Consider the following 21326-nt stretch of genomic DNA (forward strand, 5'->3'; position numbering starts at 1 on the left):
GAAAGCAAAAGCAAAGAACTAATGAAGATTAAAGATTGGTTTAGTAAGTGTAAACAAAAAAACCAAAGCTAACTGCAAAATGTTACTTTGTGAAAAGAAACTAATCCCCCTAGAAAAACTGAGCAGGAAAAGAGTAAATATAAATTACCACTTTCAGAAACAAAGGATTAATGTTATGTATTTCTACAAATATTTCATTAATCATACACAAATTCTTTCAGAAAAAAGGAAAATTAACTCTTTCCATGTAGGCCAGCACTAAGCTTTGATACCAAAACCCGGGTTGGGCCCTTTATAAACACTGGTTTATTTACTGTCAATATAAAAATACAGAAACTGCTAATTCACAGATCTCTAACTCAGATGCCCTCAGGGACAGAAAGGTTATAATAAATAAGATAAGCCTTTGAGTTGTAAGGTCTTTGCAGTATAACTTTGACTTTTTCTGCAATTCTGAAGATAGGAAACAGAGAAACTGTGGTGATGAGAAGTATGTGCATGACTGAATTGCTACAGACTACTGATGCTGAGTGACAAGAGGGTATGGTGTGAATATGATTTCCCATCTAAAATTGGGGACAGTCAAGCAATTGTAACTAACTGCTGTAAAGTGGGAATTAGGTCTAATATGAAAAATCTGGAGAAGCCAAAAAGCCAGATTTTTAATTGAAATACTCTGATTTTTAAGTTGTTGGCAAGGGAAAACATTTTAAACGCTGTCAACCAAACCAACCTGGGGGCAGCTGTGGCCCCTATACAACCATATATGTGGGAGAGTCGCACAATGGGGGCTCTGGCTGGTCTGGTCTGCCATTCACAAAGGCTGACAGCTGCTGCAAATACGGGTGGGGCATGCGTCCAGCATCATGGCTACCAAAGGCTGGAAGGACAGGGTCCTCAAATCTCTTACAGACCCAGGCTGTGGGTGGTTTATACATGCTATAATAAATGCAGCTTACAATACTAAAAAATAACTACCTACTTGCCTAATGAAAATAAGTATACAGAAACTAAGGCACAGATATTTTACTTAGCCATAGCGATAAGGTTAGTATGATATAAAGAGCTGACTTAAATCTATGCTTATAATAAACTATTATAAAATAACTAAATTCTTTTGTCCTCAGTCTTCTATTAAAAAAATAAAAGGAACATTTTTAACCAGGTACGATAGGTTTCCTACAAGTCTCAGTGACTCTTCTTAAATATAACTTAAAATGACAATAAGCTTCCATGACTGTAAATTATTCAAGATATCTACATCATTGTTTATAACTAATGGCACCAAAAACAGTCTTAACATGACCTACCTGATTCTGTTGGAAGTGGGGCTGAGACTGTCCATCAGGAGCCTGGCCGTGGCTGTCATTCCCTCCTATTGGAGAGCCACGAGTTGTGGCTGTCATATTTGACACAGAACAGATCTTTGCTATTTTGTCTGCTTATGTAGTTGTTGGAACAGAAGAAATTATAGTCCACTTAAAGGAGATAAAGTACCAGCATATGTCAGCCTTAAAAATTTCCAATTCAAGGACAGACCATCTTGCACAGACCATCTCATAACCTAAAAGCAGAAGAAAAAAGGGCATATTTGTTTTAAATATTAAAGAGACAATTAATCATTCAATTTTAATGTGTATGGTGGTAACATCATCACTCTCTATAGTCTTTAACAAATGGTTTTAACAAAGACAAGTGAAAATGTAAATTCTTATTAATACTGTTATTCAACCTACTACATTCCTATTGTTACAGCAGTACTTATAACAAGAAAAGATAAAAAGTATAGTCTAAACATTATATATAGTACCCCAGAAAAAATATAAGGTTCTTAGTTGTCATACTCATCTTACCAAAGAATCTAAAAATGCTTATCAATTGCTGCCTTAAAAATACTGTGAAAATGTCTATATATTCAAAAACAAGCAGCCGAGTACTTTGTTTAAAAAAGAGGGGGACTCCAAAGAATAGGCACATATATAAATGCATTCACAATCCCTCCATTTGTGACTGCCACAAGATAAGCACTGCATTTAAAACAAGTGCTGCCATATTAAGTATCTCCTCTACTTTTTGCCAACCATATAAACATGCTTTATATGAACTAGATGACTTTCAAAACTTAGAGAAGCCCCCTATTACCCTCTATTTGAGATCTGTTGCTAGCAGAACTATTCAAATAATTTTTTCATTCAACTCAAAAAAGTGAGCTGTCAATTTCATTTCATTCACCACTATTTCAAGTTTATTCTCTTTTTTGTTTTGTTCTTTTACTGGGGCTCCTGATCCCAGTGTATATGTCTTTTGTCTCTAATCTTAGTTCTCTCAAGTTCTTTCTCGGTCTTTATTCTGAGCCTAAAAATATGCCTAAATCTCCCCTTATCAAAAGCCATTAATATCTGTCCTCCAGAAATTTCTTGAAAGACATTTATGGTCATTCCTTTTTCTTACTTGATTCATGTTCGAAATTGCTTTTGTAAGATGGACTTAAAAGAGGTCCAAAGATGGACTTGGAAATAAACCAATTCTCTAAGACTACATGCAAAGTTTTCTGCATAAGTGCTTTCTGTGGGGGAGGGTAAAAGGGATGATGGATGATCCAGGATCAAGACCCTGTTTATCCCTATATGACTCTGCAGGTTACAGATACTTTGTCACATTTGTTCTATGAATTAGAAATCTGAGACTCTAAGAGGCTAAATGGGTTGACCAAAGCACAGGTAAGGAAAGTATGCAAGTCTAGATACAGTCCTTTCTTTTTGGAAAGGGGAGTGGTTGGGGAGGAGGGTATATTTTTCTACTTAAATTCTTCTTCATAAATTTTACTTTGCTTTGACTTCCTTTTGACATTTGAGATTATTTAAGCCAAAATATCTTAAAATTGTATTCCCCTGTCATCTTCTGTCTGCTCATTTTCCTCTACCTGGAGACACATAGTTAAGTAACCCACAAAAGTACTAAGTCATTTTCAACAAAAGGCTGTTACTAGACTAAGCAGAAACAAAACAGCAGTGCAATCTCTCTATCCTCAGGTAAAATTATCTCTCTCTCTCTCTTTCTTTCTTTCCCTGTTAACATGCTCCACTTCCAGCAATTCATCAGTACTGAGCAAATTTTCGCCACAGAATATATCAAGTTTTAGGTTATAAACTTTATCCTGGTTTTGGTTTTATCACTCACATTCATCTCTATTTTCTCTTTCCCCCTTTGAGATTTTCCTTTTTTTCTGACAGTGTGATTATCATGTGCTTTTGTGTGATCTGTATTGGAATGTTGCTTAGATCATGATGGAGTTCTATCCTTACTGTTTTCCGTCAATGTCCTCTACTAACTACATAAAGCTACAAAATTGGGTAATTCCCCCCTTGTGAAACTTCTCTAGTGTTTTCCATGGGTTAAATATGGTAGGGCAGTAATGGCATATGACAGCATGGCATGGGTTTTTCAGTCCACTCACCAGGCACCCACTGGCAATCTAGGATGAATCTGTTAGATTTTATATGAAATGGAATTCTTTGTTGATATTTTGATTTTTCCTTAGTTGCTAAGGGCCATCACCTTTGTGGATGTTAAATCCTAGTTCTGATTGTCTTTGAATGTTGTCTCCCTAAAGCTAGACAACATGAGGTAAACTTCAGAGAAATTACAACAGGTCAATATTTTTGCTTGCTATTCTGTGGGGATAACAACAGGATGTCATGGTCATATGATTATTAGAACTAGAAAATCGGATTAATTCCCCAGCCAATGTATAACTCAACTAGCACTCTGGACAATTCTGTGTGGCTGAGATGACGAAACTGCTCTTTTATTTAAAGCCAGAGCATACCATACCGGATGGGTTAACTACAGACTTAATGGAGATAATAGATAACCCCACTTTCTTTATGATTCGATTGGATGATGTACTCTGGATGCTCCTCATCTCCTGAGTCAAGTCTTCTCCCTCTTGCCAGCAATTCCTTTTGATAAGAATATTGTTAAGCCTAGACCTCAAACAAAGAAGGCTGCTTCTTTTTTTTTTTTTAATAATTTTTTTATTTTCAAAGAAGACTTTGTGATGGTCTTACCCCTTGGTCAGATTTATACTAGAAGCCACCTGTACTGAAGTACAATCACAAAGAAAGGCTTTATTAGCTGAGCATACAACAGCCCTCCTGGTTAAAAGAGCTTCAAAGCTCACTATGGGACTTATAGTACTTAGGCAGGACTGCGTTGCAAAAAAAGCAAAACTGTAAGCTTCCTCATTAGGACTCTGATACTTCCCAGGCATGAGATACACTCAGCCAAGAATTAAATGAGGTCTAGGAATTTCTCGAGAACTGCACCCCTACTGACTGTCTACTATTGCTACACCATTTTAGGGTGTGAGAAATTCCTTCACATATGTTGTCTTAACATTACAGGTTAACTCCCACAAGGTATCCCAACAGGGACATTAGTAATCAAATAAAATCAAAATATCCACTGGTTTATTTGACATAACTGGTAATTGGGAATCTTATTTAAGGGATGTGATTAGAATTTTGGGCCTAATACTTGTTTTATGTTTATCCTTTTGCATGTGCTGAGGAATGTACCAATCTGGTGTCCATCATGACCACCTGGAGACATACCATGGGCCCCTCGACCAATCCCTGGATAGATTCTGCCACAGAGCCCACTGCCCCTATTTAGCAGAAAGCAGCAGAGTGGTCACTGTTCCATTCCCTAAAGGCAGGGGGAATTCTAGGGGGAGGAATAAGTAAAGGGGGAGGAATAACAAAGGGGGCTATGGGGATCAGGCTCACAGAAATCCTCAAAATGCTGAGGGGTAAGGAAATGAGATATAAGGGGACAAACCAGACCTCCTGTTCTAGGTGTCTGGAAGGGTGGGGGTGGGGGAGAAGGTGGCTAGAGGAAAGAGGGGGTGATTGTTATAATATCTACCTGTAATCAACAAAGAATAACCAGATCCTAAAAAAGAAGTAAACCATTAAAGATGTTAGTCAATAGTGCTGACCACAGAGAAGTCAAAAGGTTTAAATTCTCTGGTTAGCTTTCTATAAAAGACAAATCCTGCTCAGTGGCAACCCTGAAGGGACCCCTCTCACTCCTGACACCTTTTTCTGTATCCTTATCTATGGCGTGGCATCTGGTTGTTCAGTCTGTTGGATGTCTGTCATAATCCCAAGTACCTATGGCACCATTTGGGGTACTATAATCCTAGGGTTGGGCCCTACGTGGTACCAGGCCGAGCAGGGAGCCTGGTTCTCCCTCACCTCTGTCATTCCCCCCATTTGTGCTTTCTAACTCACTATCTCTGCCAAATATATAAATACAATCTTAAAGAAGAATACTCTGTGGCTTTAATCTCTTTTGTCCACGAGATTCATTCTTCCACTCTGTGAGACAAAAACATACCTCTCCCACTTCATCATAAACCCAGCAGCTCTTTCCGCTCAGAGATCCTGCCCCCATGCTTTAGTACAACCAGCTTTTTGCAACAAAGATGTCTCAATAATTCTTTCTTGGCCATCGGCTTTGAACCCTGGTATCTTTGCTACATTAGACTCCACATCCAGCCTGGAATCCAACTCAAGGCTCAAACTCACAACTCTGAAATCAAGACCTGATTCAATATCAGAAGTTGGACCCTTAACTGACTGAGCTACCCAGATGCCCCACTAATGATCATTTCAAAAAGCCAACATTTGGTTTCATCAACTTTTTTTTTTAAAAGATCTTATTTATTTACTTGACAGACAGAGATCACAAGTAGGCAGAGAGGCAGGCAGCGGGGGTGGAGGAGAGCAAGTTCCCTGGCAAGCAGAGAGCCTTGATGTGGTGCTCAAACCCAGGACCCCAAAATCACGACCTGAGCCAAAGGCAGAGGTTTAACCCACTGAGCCACCCAGATGCCCCTGGTTTCACTGACTTTTATTTCTTTGCTCTCCTCTATTTTATTTACCTCAGTGCAAATCCAATTTCCTTTATTAGCTGTGGGAAAATGTTTTCTTCTCTAAATTTATGAAATTAAATAATGGATTTAAGATTTTTCCTTTTCAATGTGTTTTAGCAATAAAAAAAATGATATTCTAACATCCCTGATGAATAAATAACACAAAAATACTACCAGCAAATCAAATTCAACAGCACATCATGGATTATATATCATGATCAAGTAGGATTCTTTCCCCCCAGGAATGCAAGGATATTTCAATAAAAAAACTGATTTATGAAATATGGCACATTAACGGGATGAAGGGGAAAAAACTACATCACCATCTCAATTAAGGGAGAAAAAGCAATTAAGGGAGAAAAAAATTCAGTATTCTGACATTATAAAAATACACTAAGCAAAAAGAGGAAACTATCTCAAATATAAAAGCTACATATGAAAAACCCACAGCAGGTGTGCCTGCCTGGCTCAGACCACTGGGTATCTGGCTTTGGCTCAGAAAGAGCCCTGAATTAGGCTCCCTATAAGTGAGACTCTGTTTCTTCCTCTGCCCCTCCCCACCGTTTGCGGGCTCTCTCTCTCTCTAAGAAATAAATAAATCTGAAAGAAAAAAAAAAAGCCAACAGTAAGCATCATACTGAAGCTGAAAGCTTCTCCTCAAGGATCAGAAATAAGACACAGATACCCATTTGTATGCTTTCTATTTAACACAGAACTGGAAGTCCTATCCAGAGCATTTATGCAAAATAAATAAATAAATAAATAAATAAATGACATCCAAATCAGAAAGACACCAGAAAAAAGAAGTCTGTTGGAGATGTGTTGCATTTACAAGTAGAAAACTCTAACAATTCAAAAAAAAAATGTTTAAAAATATTATTTAGGGCACCTAGGTGGCTTAGTTGGTTAAGCGATTGCCTCCTGCTAATCAGTGATTTCAGTAAGGTAACAACAAATAAAATCAACACCAAAACAAAAAACAAAAAACAAAAAACAAAAAAACTCAAAAAAACAAAAAACAAACAAAACCCAATAGCATCCTTAACACTAACAACAAATGATCCAAAAAAGAAATTGAGAAAACAACTCCTTTCAAAGTAGCATAATCAAGAATAAAAGACTTAGGAACAGTTAACTAAAGAGGTAAGATATTCGGTACACTGAAAACTACAAAATATTTCTGAAAGGAATTAGAAGATATAAATAAATGAAAAGATATCGCGTATTACAGACTAAAAAACTTACTACTGGGAACATGTCAATATTGCCCAAAGCAATCTATACAACTGATGTCAATCCCTGGTATCTCGACAACATTTTTTGGGCATATATATACCATTCCTAAAATTCACACGGAGTCTCAAGCAACAACCAAATAGTTAAAAGAATCTTGAAATAGAGCAGTGTTGGAGATGTCAAACTTTCTGATTCAAAACTCTGCAAACCTCTGCAAACCACAGTCACAGTACTGTGGTTCTTATATATAAAGACAGACCTGTAAGACTAATGGAAAGAAGAGAATGAAGAAATGAATGCTCAAAAGATAGAAATAAATGCTCAAATGAATATCAACAGGATCTCATTTCTCAATGAGAAAATGTAATTTTCTTTATCAACAGTGCTGGCTAAAAAGAATGAAGAATGAAATTGGACGCTTCATTATACCACAACCGGAAATTAATGAAAAATGGGTTAAAGATCTACCTGTGAAAACCCAAAACTACAAAAATCTCAGGACAGGAGTGCCTGCCTGGCTCAGTGGGAAAAGCATACAATCTTTTAATCTCAGAGTTTTAAATCTGAGCCCCAAGTTGGATGTAGACATTGATTTTTTTTTTAACGTTTTACTTATTTATTTGTCAGAGAGAGAGCACGAGCAGGGGGAACAGCTGGCAGAGGGAGAAGCAGGCTCCTGGCGAGCAAGGAGCTTGATAGGGGACTCTATCCCAGGACCCTGGGATCATGACCTGAGACAAAGGCAGAGGCTTAAACAACTGAGCCAGCCACCCAGGCATCCTGGATGTAGAGATTACTTAAAAAATAAGTAAATGAATAAATGAACAGGTTTTTTTAAAAATTAAAAATCTCAGGGCAAAAACACAGAAGAAAATTCTTAAGACATCAAAAGTGGCAAGGATTTCTTGGATAAAACACCAAGAACACCAACAACAAAGCAAAAACAGACAAACTAGACTGTCCCCAAATCAGAAGCTGCTCTGCATCAAAAGATACAAATCTGCAGTTCATATGGCAATTTGCAGAACTGAACAAAAATATGCAAATCATGTATTTGATAAAGGGTCAATATCTAGAATATAAAAAGTTTCTGCAACTCAATGACAAAAAAAATCTAAATAACTTGATTTCAAAATGGACAATGGATTTGAATAAACATTCTCCAAAGATGATATACAAATGAACAAGCATATAAAAAGATATCCAACACCACAAATCATTGGAGAAATGACAATCAAAATCACAATACCCCTTAGGATGGCCACCATCAAAAACCAAAAAAAACAGAAAATAATAAGGATCAGCCACAACATGAAAAACTGGAACCTCACTGCTCATGGGAATGCAAAATGGTGTACAACTATGGGAAAAGAATATTTTAGGGATGCCTGAGTGGCTTGGTCGGTTAAGTGTCTGCCTTTGGCTCAAATCATGATCCCAGAGCCCCCCCCCCCCCCCCGCCCATGCTCAGCAGGGAGACTGCTTCTCCCATCTTCCTGTGGCTTCCCCTGCCTGTGCGAGCACTCTCTCACAAATAAATAAAATTTTAAAAAAGAAAAAAGGGGGAAAAGAATATTTTATTTACTCAAAATAATATTAAAACCAGAATTACCATTCAATTCAGCAATCCCACTTCTGAGTATATCCAAAAGAAATGAAAGCAGGGTCTCAAGGAAGTATATGCACAACCATGTTCCCTGAAACAGTATTCCCAAAGGCAAAAATGCAGCAGCAAGTATTTGACAAATGAATGGATAAACATGGTGTGGTATACAAATACAAGAGCATATGAGTCAGCCTTAGGATGAATAAGGGACTGGTGGGGCTAGGCAGGAAGCTACGGGATCAGACTCACAGAAAGCCCAAAAATGTGGAGGTAGGTGTACAACAACTGAAGATAAGGGAACATACCAGACCATCCTGTCCTAGTGTCAGAGGCAGGGTTTTGTTATAAGTCACTTGTCTTCCAAAGAATTAACAGAGCCTAGAAAGGAAGCAAGCCATTAAAGGGGTTATCACTAGTCCCTACTAAATTGCTGCTACCCGTAGAGACGTTAAAAGGACTTAAATACCCTGGTTAGTAAGAGACCAACCCCAGAAGCCCTCAGTGACAATCATGATTGGGACACCTCTCATTCCTGACACCTTTTTCTGTATACTGGCTTAATAAAACTCTATGGCTTTACTCACTCTCCTTTGTCTGTGAGAGTCAAGACTCATTCTTTTATACCCTTAGACAAGAACCTTGCTCTCCTGCTTCAAAAACATAATTCTGACACGTTACAAATTGAAGAACCTCGAAGCACATTATGTCAAATAAAATATGCCTCTTACAAAAGGACAAATACTTTTATGATTCAATTCATATGATATCCTTAAAGTAATCAAATCTAGAGAGACAGAAGTACAAGAGTAGCAGCAAAGAGCTGGGAAGTAGGGGGGCAATGGTGATGGATTCAATCTGATTAGATAGTTTCAATTTTGTAAGATCAATAAAGTTCTGGAGAAGAATGGTGACATGGCTGTATAACAAAGTTGAGTATACTTAGTACCAGTCAACTATATACTTGTCAACTATATACTTAAAAACAGGAAAATGTTAAAATTTTATGTTGTATGTGTTTTACAATTTAATAAACACATGCATAATATGGACTCAGTAGATGGGCAAGGATAAAAAACTCAAAGCTATTTACCTCACTGTTTTCACAAACCACTATTTTCAAAAAGACCAAGTTTGAAATAGTAAACTTTAATAGCAACTATGAACCATTCTGCAATTAATATTATAACAAGTAGAAATAGAAATAGAAAATAGAAGTCACAGTGACTTAAAATGTTTAAGTGCATATAATAAAGCTTACTCTCACTACAGTTCAATAAGCATTCTAAATCTTATGCAAAATGAGGTAAAGTACAAAAATACTTGTAAATTAGCAGTATATTTAAATTTTAATAACAGCATTTAAATTAAAACTTTGAATTGTTACAATTTATTTGATAAGTCTGAAAGTGCATCTGTTAACATACCACTGTCTGGAAAAGTATATTATATAAAGCAGCAGTTCATTCTTTTCCTTGCCATAGGACAAGATGAAACTAATCCGGTATTTATTGGGTTGACATATTTCTATGTTCATGAAGAAACAGAACTAAAATGAAAACCTTTGCAAAGTACAGTTTATAAAGAATAATACATGTAATGATTTTTCAAAATATTTATGATAAAACTGGGTGCTAATCCTAAACAATTACCCAATAAGTGATCTCCCAAGGTTTTTTTTCCTTCATAAGAAAAAAAATTCGTGAGAATATTATTTTCAGGAGAATAAACCTGCCCTAAACTTTAAAGTAACTTTTTTTTTTACTTCTTCATGTTGCTGTGAAGTATGCTCCTCAAGATATTTTGGAGGCTTCTGCTTATTTCTTTAAGCCTCAAAGAAAATGTGGCCTTTCTGAAGAGGTCACTTTGACTTCATTCTTTCTACAACTGACTTTTGTAGACCTATGAACTTCCCTTTTTTGCTATGTATGTGACTACTACTTGATCTAGTAAAACCTAAGCTCCATAATGACTGTGGCCTTATAGTTTTGTTCATCAGTGAATTCCAAGACATCCAAAAAATATGTCAAGTTCTCCAACCATCTAGCAAACACTAACAAAATTTGAGTAAACAAATGCCTTAGGCCAAGGTCTGCCAATCTCCACTTATCCTTTGCAACTGTTTTCATAACTCATGTTAAGAAATCCTCCACCTCGGGATGCCTGGGTGGCTCAGTTGGTTGGGCGGCTGCCTTCGGCTCAGGTCATGATCCCGGCGTCCTGGGATCGAGTCCCACATCGGGCTCCTTGCTCGGCAGGGAGCCTGCTTCTCCCTCTGCCTCTAGCCTGCCACTCTGTCTGCCTGTGCTTGCACTCTGTATCTCTCTCTATATATAACAAATAAATATAAATCTTTAAAAAAAAAAAAAAAGAAATCCTCCACCTCAAATCCAAAATCTTTATCTGATGTAGGTGTTCAAAAACTTCCTCCAATTATTTTCACTCATTTCTTTCCTCAAGATCTAGAAATACGGCTACAATGACTATCAAAATAGAATAATGAAACATTATTATCTTTATACAGTCTACAAAATGCTTTAGGCTTCCTATCCTGATAGCAAAATGATAGTCTTATTGTCCTAGTAAGAGAATTTTTATATATTCCTTTTGGGAATGCAAAGTGGTAGTCCACACTTTAAAAGATAATTTGGAAGTTTCTCACAGGGCTAAAAACAGGCTTACCATACAATTCAGCAATCACCCTTCTAGGCTTAGTCAAATGAAAACATATTCATACAAAAGCCTACATAAATGTTAGCAGCTTCACTCACATTTGTCAAATATTGCAAGTGACAGGTGAAAAAACTGTGGCACATTCAATGAAATATTATTCAGTGATAGAAATAAACTATCAAAGACATGGAGATCTTTACATGTTACACTGCTAAGTTAAAAGCAGACAGTCTGAAAAAGCTATATACAGTATGATTCCAGCTATATGACATTCTAGAAAAAGCACTAAAATGTACAAACACTAAGTACTTGGGCAGTGGGTAAGAGAGATGAACAAGAGGCACACCAGGCATTTTAGAGACTAAAACTACCCTATCTGATATTATAACAACAAATACATGGCATTTTGCATTTGCCATAATCCACAAAACTATACAATTCAAAAAGTGAACCCTAATGTAAACAATGGACTTTAGTCAATACTAATATATAAATATAGGTTAATTAATTATGAAAAATCTATCACCCTAATCACACTAATGTAACAGGCAACTTTGGGGTGGGGAGTACAGGAATCCTATTTTCTGTGGAAGTTTTCTGCAGATCTGAAACTGCTCTTAAAAAAGTCTATAAAAAGGAGCTCCTGGGGGGCTTAGTGGGTTAAACCTTCGCCTTCAGCTCAGGTCATGATTCCAGGGTCTGGGGATGGAGCCCCGCATCGGGCTCTCTGTTCAGCAGGGAGCCTCTTCCACCCTCTCTGCCTGCTCTCTCTGCCTACTTGGGATCTCTCTCTCTCTCTTTTAAATAAATAAAAAAATATATTATTTTAAAAAGTCTATAAAAAATGTTAAGTAATTTTTTTGCTTGGAATCTTTGAAAAATATTTGTTAGTAATTACTTTTTTCAAATGAAAAGGTAAATAACTTTGTCTATTTATTGTCTATAAATTCTAGTATTTTATAATTACATAATATAATCTATATTTATATAATTAGGAATTATAAATTACATGATTATATAATCTAAAATTGTAAGTCTATAAATTCTAAATTACACTATGGTAAATATCAAGAACACACATAAACTGAAGCTTCTTGAGATTTCGCAAAACATTTTACAGTGTGAAGAAGCCTGAAAACAGAAAGTCTGAGAAATGAAACATACAAAATAAGCTCCTTTGCTAATTATCTTACTGTGATAAAAAAAACAGAACCAAGGTAAAAATGTCATCTAAAACCATTCACTCCAAAGCTTAGAATCACTGCTTATCTCTATTCTTCATAGGAGTAAACCTAAAATTCCTCTTAATATTATATCTTCCCTAGCAGATTTTTGTATCTAGGGAAAATTTATTATGGTAAAAATCTTTACCAGCATTAATATTCTTGAAACTTGTTAAAAAGTGTATTCTCAACATGGCAGCTAACACTTGCCCTGAAATGCTAAAGCAGTACTGCCAAGATATCCACATGGCAAGGAACTGATGTTGCCTGCCACAAGTCAAATAAATGAGTTTTGGTAGATGTGGGATACTTCAGCCCCAATCAAGCCCTCAGATGGGTAACTGCTACCCACTGCCGGCACCTGAATGCAGTCTCTAAATAACCCTGAACCAGAACCGAAGCTGGTCCTAGATTCCTGACATCAGAAACTCTAAGATAAATATGTTGTTTTAAGTTGCCACGTTTGGTAATGTTTTGTTATACCCTGGCTCTTAGTTCAGTATTTCAGCCAGTGACAAAAAAGTCAAAATAGCATCTCTGCCTGACCACGGCAGCCTTATGAACCTTTCTCTCTTTTTAAAAAGATTTTATTTATTTGAGAGAGAGAGAGAAAGCACAAGCAGTGGGAGTGGCAGAGAAAGGGAGAAGCAGACTCTCACAGCTGAGAAAGGAGTCTGAAGCAGGACTCTGATCCCTGGATCCTGAGATCATGATGACTCATTAAGCAGACCCTTAACTGACTGAGCCACCCAGGCACTCCTGTCCTAGGAATATCAATGCTTAATTTCATTCCTCAAAACATATCTCTAAGGGCGCCTGGGTGGCTCAGGGGGTTAAGTTTCTGCCTTTGGCTCAGGTCATGATCCCCGGGTCCTGGAATGGAATCCTGCATTGGGCTCTCTGCTCAGCAAGAGGCCTGCTTCTCTCTCTCTGTCTCCCTGCCTACTTGTGATGGCTCTCTGTCAAATAAACAAATAAAATATGTATCTCTAAACATCTTTCACCCAAACTGCTAAAAATAACATTTCAGTTCTTCAGCTACCAGATTCATCTTCACCTTACCTCCAAAAAGTCACCAGAATTTCTCCCAACCTGTCTACAAGACACAGATTTCATCATGTCTCCTTTTCCCAAAAGGAAAAGGGCCCACTTTATTGTTTAAAAATTAAATGTGGGCTCCTGGGTGGCTCAGTTGTTACCCATCTGCCCCTGGCTCAGGTCATGATCTCAGGGTACTGGGATAAAGGGATAAAGCCTCACATTGGGCTCTCTGCTCAGTGGGGAGTGTGCTTCTCCCTCACCTACTCCCCCTGCTTGTGCTGTCTTGACGTCTCTCTTGGTCAAATAAATAAACAAAAATCTAAAAAAAAAAAAAATTAAATGTAAGAACCTTAACATGGCACTTGAAATTCCTTACGATCTAATCTCATTCAAATTAGCTTTGTAGTCTCATCCCATAATTCCCTCCTCCTAAATAAATATTCAGGGTTTCTTCCATATTCTACTTCTAGTCTTTTTCTAAATATACCACACACTTTCATTCCTCAATCTCAAGTGTTTACTATCTCTGGAAATCCCTGACCTAAATTTGTATAGTTACCAAAATCCTACAGCTTTAAAGACCACCAAACAATACACAACCTCAAACTGAAATTATTTCTTTCACATCTACTATTTTACTTTTTACACCTCTATTTTAATATAGCTTTTACTGTCTGGCCCATTAGATGTACAGTCTTAAAGTGGAGATTAGTTATACATCTCCCTGTGACTAGCAAGGTATTCAATGAATGAAGATAATTCAATGAGGTTATATAACTTGCTCAGTAGGTGGCTGAAGGGCGAGAATTATAATCCAATCCTTAATCCTAAGGGTGATATAACATTTTATTAAGCACCACACACACTTAACCAGACCAATATGATCATTCAAAAAGAAGCTTTACCTTAGAAATCAACTTCACTCAACAGGCATCACAAAATAATCTATGAATAACAAGCACAAGGATACTCTCTCAGATTGTGTAATAATAAACCAGTCAATATCAAATAATATTGTGATAAAATAATTTGCATTTTGTAATAATTCTTTAGAATCTATGTATTCATTGCCCAAGTGTTGATAAGTAAGCAAAACTGAATTATTAAAAACTACCTACTAAGCAAAAGACCATGCAAGCAGAACTGTACTTAAGAGAATACAAAAATACAAAAGATGTCAAAAAAAAAAAAAACAAAAACAAAAACCAAGCAAACATTAAGTTCATGATAAAGTGCTATTGAAGTTCATAGAGGAAATCATTAGCAATTAGAGGTAACTGAAGATGACACAGGAACTCAAGATTATACATCACACATATGAGAAGACACTCCAAGTAAACAGAAAACACAGTCCAAAGAGAGTAACAGGAAACATCAAAGCATTCACATCAACAATTAAATTAAATGGGAGAATATTAGGTGCACCTGGGTGGCTCAGCCAGTTGGGTGACTTACCCTTGATCTCAGGATTGTGAGTTTGAGCCCCAGCATTGAGCCTATTTTTAAGAACAAGGGTTGGGGGCGGGGTTTGGAGGGAGGGAGGAGAACACTAAAGAACCATGGAAAAGACTGGAAGCTATGTCAAAGTAACTCCCTTCTAGTGAAATCAGTATGGTAAGAATTTTACACATACTTGGGAAGAGTAGGAAGAAAAAAGGAGGTAGGAATGAGGAATATGTGTATTGTGGCCCTATGTAGCTGGAAGGAAGCCAAAGAAGCCTCCCATGGTTCTTTTTTTACAACTAATTCTCCCACTCAGGCTTTACTGAGTATGGCTAAAATAATCCTCCAAAAACAGCAATTCACTTTCAGACACTGATATTTATGTGGCTCAGACAATACCCTTCTCATATTAGGCAAAGAATAAATCTGTGGACACTACTACTTTAGGCTTCTCTTCTAAAACTCTTTCTCCCTCTAATTTACCTGTACACAAGCTATGGGCCACAAGTCTAATAGGAGAAGTATGATCATATGGAAACTGCAGACCAAGTTATCTTAGCTTTAGTATGATAAACATTTTGGACTATATAACTTTGGGGTGGTGGATGAAGAAGAGAAGATACTAACTTGTATGGTTCTGTGCACTCTAAAATGTTTCGAGCAACACTGATCTCTAACTACCAGATACCTGCCAGTACATACCAACTTGCCCCTAAATCATTAGCTCGAAAAATGTCAGACATTTTTAGATGTCTCTGACATTGCTGAATGTCTGATAGGATAGCAAAATCACCCAAAACTGAGAACTACTAATATAAACTCTGATACTGAATTACATAAAATTTTCAAGTCATCATGTATTACTTGTGACTGTTTAATTTACATAAACAGAAAAATAATATAATAAACACAATACATCTCTGAAAATGGCAGATTAAAAAAAGTACCTAATCTGCAAGTAAGAAGAGCCTCCTCAGAAAAGTCAGGAGGAAGACAGTTTTTTAGAAGACTTACTTAGGGGCACCTGAGTAGTTCAGTCAGTCAAGTGTCTGACTGTTGATTTTGGCTCACTCAGGTCATCATCTCAGGGTCCTGGGATCTGACCCCTGAGAATGGTTCCATGCTTGAGGACTCTCTCCTGTCTCTCTGCCCCTCCCCTTGCTTTCTCGCCTGTTCTCATTAAAATAAATCTTAAAAGAAAAAAGATAAAATAAAAAGACAAATTAAAAGAGCCTGAGCCACCTGACAGTTATACTTAAACCATCTAGTAACCTCAGTCATTGAAGATGAAAAGTAACTGACTTTTCTTTTTTTAAAAACAGGGGGTTAGGGCGCCTGGGTGGCTCAGTGGGTTAAAGCCTCTGCCTTCGGCTCAGGTCATGATCTCAGGGTCCTGGGATCGAGTCCCGCATCAGGCTCTGCTCAGCAGGGAGCCTGCTTCCCTCTCTCTCTCTCTGCCTACTTGTGGTCTCTGTCTGTCAAATAAATAAATAAAATCTTAAAAAAAAAAAAACAAAAAAACAAAAAAACAAAAAAAAACAGGGGTTTAAGGAGGGGTTGTGGTTGAGTTTCTTTGAAACTAAAGTTGCAAAGCTGTAAGCCTAGTATGCAGAAAGTTAAAATGGACAGAGGATATGAGGGGTGTTTCTGGATGTATGTGTGATTTTTTAAGCATTTTTTAAGTCATTTTTTTTGCTACCCAGGTGCCCGTATGTGTGCATTTTAATTTTTTTTTTAAAGATTTTATTTATTTATTTGACAGACAGAGATCACAAGTAGGCAGAGAGGCAGGCAGAGAGAGAGAGAGGAGGAAGCAGGCTCCCTGCTGAGCAGAGAGCCCGATGCCGGACTCGATCCCAGGACCCTGAGATTATGACCTAAGCTGAAGGCAGCGGCTTAACCCACTGAGCCACCCAGGCGCCCTAATGATGCCAGTTTTGAGCAGTATTGGGGGGACAGGTAAAAAGTATGTGACACAGAAATCAGGATCATGAAAGCAATGTCTCCCAAGTAGAATGAAGAAATGACACACAGCAGAGTTCTAGCAGAACAGTGAGTAAAGACGAACATTCGAAAACACTTATTATTAAACTGAAATGTACTGAAACTAATGAAAACTTTGACTCAACATTCTAACACTTATCAGCTCAAAATGTTCATCACAGCATGTTAATAACAAAAATTGTTGACAATCTAAAAGGGACACCAAGGGAAAGATTAATTTATAATACACAGGATGAAGGTCTGAAATTACATCTTATTTTAAACAATGAACCCAAAAAAGTGGTAGAAAAACCTTCATATGATTGCTTCCACATGGTGGTATCATGGGGGATAAAATGTTTGTACAAGTGTTCTGCCTTCTCTATGGTCTCCAAACTTTCCTGCCCCACATAAATATGCGTTAAGTTTCAAATACGAAACTAAACACCCACTGACACAAATGTACATATATGCCCAAGTGTATGCCACACACACACACACACACACAAATGAAGGTATGTACATGAAAAGTTCTGCATCAAATGATAAACCATAACTTAATATCCACTTATCCCTAGACACCAAAGTAGTTATTATTTAGTTTAACTATGCCCTTTCCATTTTTGTCTCCTTTGAACATGAATGTCCCACAACTCACGATGTCCTGCTTCGAAAATGGTGCAATGTATCTCACAGAATGAGCTTCGAAAGGTTTTGGGGGAGGTAATCGGTAAATCTGTAAATCAACGGATTCATACAATTGTTTTTATTCCTATTGTTGCCCATTGCCTGCTACACTACCTAGTATATGTAAACTTACAAATAAACACAAAAGTTTAGGGGCACCTGGGTGGCTCAGGGGTTGGGCCTCTGCTTTTGGCTCAGGTCATGTTCTTGTGGTCCTGGGATCAGCCCTGCTTCAGGCTCTCTGCTCAGTGGGGAGCCTATTTACCCCCCTACCCCTGCCTGCATGTAATCTCTGTCATAAATAACAATCTTTAAAAAACAAACAAAGAAAAAAACTACAAACACCAAAGTTTAAGAAAAATTAGAGAAATTCAGTATTTAATCTTAAAGAAATGTGGGGTTCACTGGAAACAGTATAGGCTAATGGTTTTCCAAGTCCATCTGAAGACATGACCTGCAAATTCTCAAGGGTCTTTTCCAGGTTTAGATCATCTGTTGTCTGAAGAGACCAACAATCTGTTTTAAACCAGCTTTCCAGGTGATTTTTCTTAATGTTCAAATTTTAAGTATCACTCATCTAGGTTTTTTTTTTTTTTTTTAAGATTTTATTTATTTAACAGAGATCACATGTAGGCAGAGAGAGAGAGAAGCACGTTCCCCGCTGAGCAGAGAGTAAAATGATGCCTGATTCAATCCCAGGACCCTGAGATCATGACCTGAGTTGAAGGCAGAGGCTTAATCCTCTGAGCCACCCAGGCATCCTACTCGTCTAGGTTCTTAAAGCACTATTTAAAGACTCAGTGGAGCACCTGGATGGTGCAGGTGGTTAAGTGACTGCCTTCAGGTCAGGTCAAGATCCCAGGGTCCTTGGACTGAGCTCAAGTAGTCTCCCTCCTTCTCCCTTTCCCTTTGTGTCTTCCCCACTCAAGCACTCCCTTTTGTCAAATAAAATCACTGATAAAATAAAATAACTCACATTATCTGAGAGACAAAATTCTGTGTAAGCAGAACATGGTTCTTATATCATATAGTAAATTCTGAGAGTCAAACCAAAAATAGACAATTTAGAAGCTCACAGAAATAGCTACCTAAGGAAAATGACCAGAAAAAGAGGAAGGTGGTCAATGTCACCAGTGTTAGTGACCATCAGCAAAAACAATGTTAAATGAAATAAATCAGCAGAAACAAAATGGGCATATGATATAGAAAAACAGAGATCCCGTTCCCTTTTTCTTTTTAAATTATCTTCTCATTCCTTTACATGCTGATAGAAAATGAAATCTAATCCTCAAAGTACCAGCTCAGAACCATACAAAGTAAAATGACTTCTTTAAACTTGGGTTTCCAGTATGTTTAAAAAGGATAAACTGAAGTACCATTAAGTAATGCACAAGCAGTTCCAGATCCCACCAAACAGGTCTAGATTTTGGAAAGTAAGTCAAATAACATGCAGGACCTCTCTATGTCTCTGACTTTGCCAAGTTTAGCAGGGAGAGAATTAATAAACGTGAAATAACTCACAGAAAATATTTTTTAAAAGATCTTATTTATTTGTTTGACAGAGAGAGATATAGTGTGGGAGGGAACACAAGCAGGGTAAATGGGAGAGGGAGAAGCAGATTTCCCACTGAGCTCAGGGAGCTCAACATGGGGCTTGATTCCAGGACCCTGGGATCATGACTTAGGTTGAAGGCAGATGTCTAATGACTGAGCCATTCAGGTGCCCCTCAACAGAGAACTTTTTAAGAGGAATAAAAAAGCAACAGAATTCAAAAAGTTAACTTGTTAGATATGACATTATGATGGCAATTTCATGAAAAAGGTAATTCAAGACTGTACTGCTTTGGTTGCCTTTCACCTCTCTGACATCATTTTTTCATCTTAAAATGATTAACAGTGAGGTTAAACTACTCCAGGTAATGAATACTATCAGTAATACTGTAAAAATAGGGTAAATCATGTAGGAAATGATGAACTGTTGATATTCAATAATAACTACCTAAATGCTGACACTTTCCAGTGCTAGGACTACCAGTGACTTAGAAATCTTAATTCTGACTGTTGGGTTGGTGGCTCCGGAATAAGGAGGAACAACAGAAAAGACTGCCAGGGCTGCCAGCTTCCAGCCCCCTCCCTCGACTTCCTCAACCCTTGACTCTCCTGCCAAAAGGATGTATGCCCAGGTCACGGCTCCATAGGTAACCTGATACCTGTGCAGGAAACAGAAGAATCAGGACCACCCACCCCACACCCTCTGATCACCAAACACCCTACCATATATGGATGTGAGCCCATGCCCTGCCTTGGCTCAATAAAAGAACCCCACCAACTCCCTCCCAGTGCAGGTTCCCCATCTCCGCTTTCCAGAGAGGTGGAACCTCGCCCTAGGGTGCCCACCTCCCAGGGCTTCCTGGCTCCCCTTCTCCTGAGCCCTGAAACTATGTGGAGAGTGTTTTTAATAAATCTTTCCCTGTGCCTACCTCGCCTGGTGTTGTGTTTATCTCGCCTATAAAAACCTTACATTTGGTGCCGAAACCAGGAAGGAGATTGAGCCCCTACCCTGGTGGGGAAGCTCTCTCCCCTTTCTAGGCGGACCTGGACCTAAAGCATTTAGGACATTTTCTCCTCTTCCTCTCCTCTTCCTAGGCGGATCTGGACCTGGATCTGCCTATCCAAATGCCACTGAAGCCATGTCGAGTTTTCCCTGATACCGCGCCTCCCTCCGGAAAGCCCTGCCCTAATTGTGGCGGCGTTAGGGTGGACCCCGCAGGTCACCAGGTGACCTCCGTGATTCCCAGAGGCTGGGAGAAGTCCTAACTTCTATGGCAGTTGACACAGTTTTTCTGCAACCCAGTGGTGGACAAGGGGACGCCTTCCTCCAGACCTCGGGTTGCCTGGCAACGAATCATGGGGACCTTCCAATCCAAATTCAACCCTAAAACTCCCTGGGGTGTTTTAGGCCTGTTGGCCAATCTTAAATCAGTCCCAATGGCCTCTGAAAGGCACATTTAATTATCAGATTCTCATGGACCTAAATAATCTTGGCAGACACCAAGGCAGATTGGCCAAGGTCCCTTATTTTCAGGATTTCTGAACCGGTGCCCTCTCTCTCCCTCCTCACTCCTATCCCAACTCCTGACAAAGTTATCTGCAGTAAATGTGGAACTTCAATCAAAGTTTACTGAAAGTCAAATAAGCTCGTGTTATTGTTAAAATCTGTTAGCAAAGAAATGACTAAACTGATGGCGAATTGTCCGTCTCAGAGTTTTAATTGGTAATTGCTGAGATAGCTTTCAAAGTCTTTGGTAACCTGAAAGTTTAAAGTTTTGCTCGGATGACAAATGGAATTAAATTTGTTGGACATTTAGGTCTTTTTCAAAGAGGATAAAATGCCAAGTCATTGATTACTGAACATAGGTTTGTGCTTTTGACTTAGAACAAAGAAAAGAAGACTATTTAAATCTGTTAGTAAGCACAGTTTGTGCTTAACTGATTC

At 38.1% G+C, this 21326-nt stretch overlaps 1 protein-coding gene across 4 annotated transcripts in view; it reads right to left on the reverse strand.

The window, feature by feature from the left end:
- LOC132008035 (probable ubiquitin carboxyl-terminal hydrolase FAF-X) overlaps positions 1–21326 on the reverse strand; it is a 161853-nt gene that overhangs the window by 128079 nt on the left and 12448 nt on the right. For 3 of the 4 annotated variants that reach the window (XM_059386433.1, XM_059386429.1, XM_059386431.1), the window contains exon 2: positions 1311–1564. In XM_059386433.1, coding sequence (XP_059242416.1) covers positions 1311–1406 — 96 coding nt within the window. In that variant the 5' untranslated portion in view covers positions 1407–1564. Of the gene's footprint in view, positions 1–1310; positions 1565–9088; positions 9162–21326 lie in introns of all 4 variants that reach the window. The other variant, XM_059386430.1, reaches the window with a different exon arrangement.

The sequence above is a fragment of the Mustela nigripes genome, unplaced genomic scaffold (assembly GCF_022355385.1).
Source record: "Mustela nigripes isolate SB6536 unplaced genomic scaffold, MUSNIG.SB6536 HiC_scaffold_20, whole genome shotgun sequence".
NCBI classification, from domain to species: domain Eukaryota; kingdom Metazoa; phylum Chordata; class Mammalia; order Carnivora; family Mustelidae; genus Mustela; species Mustela nigripes.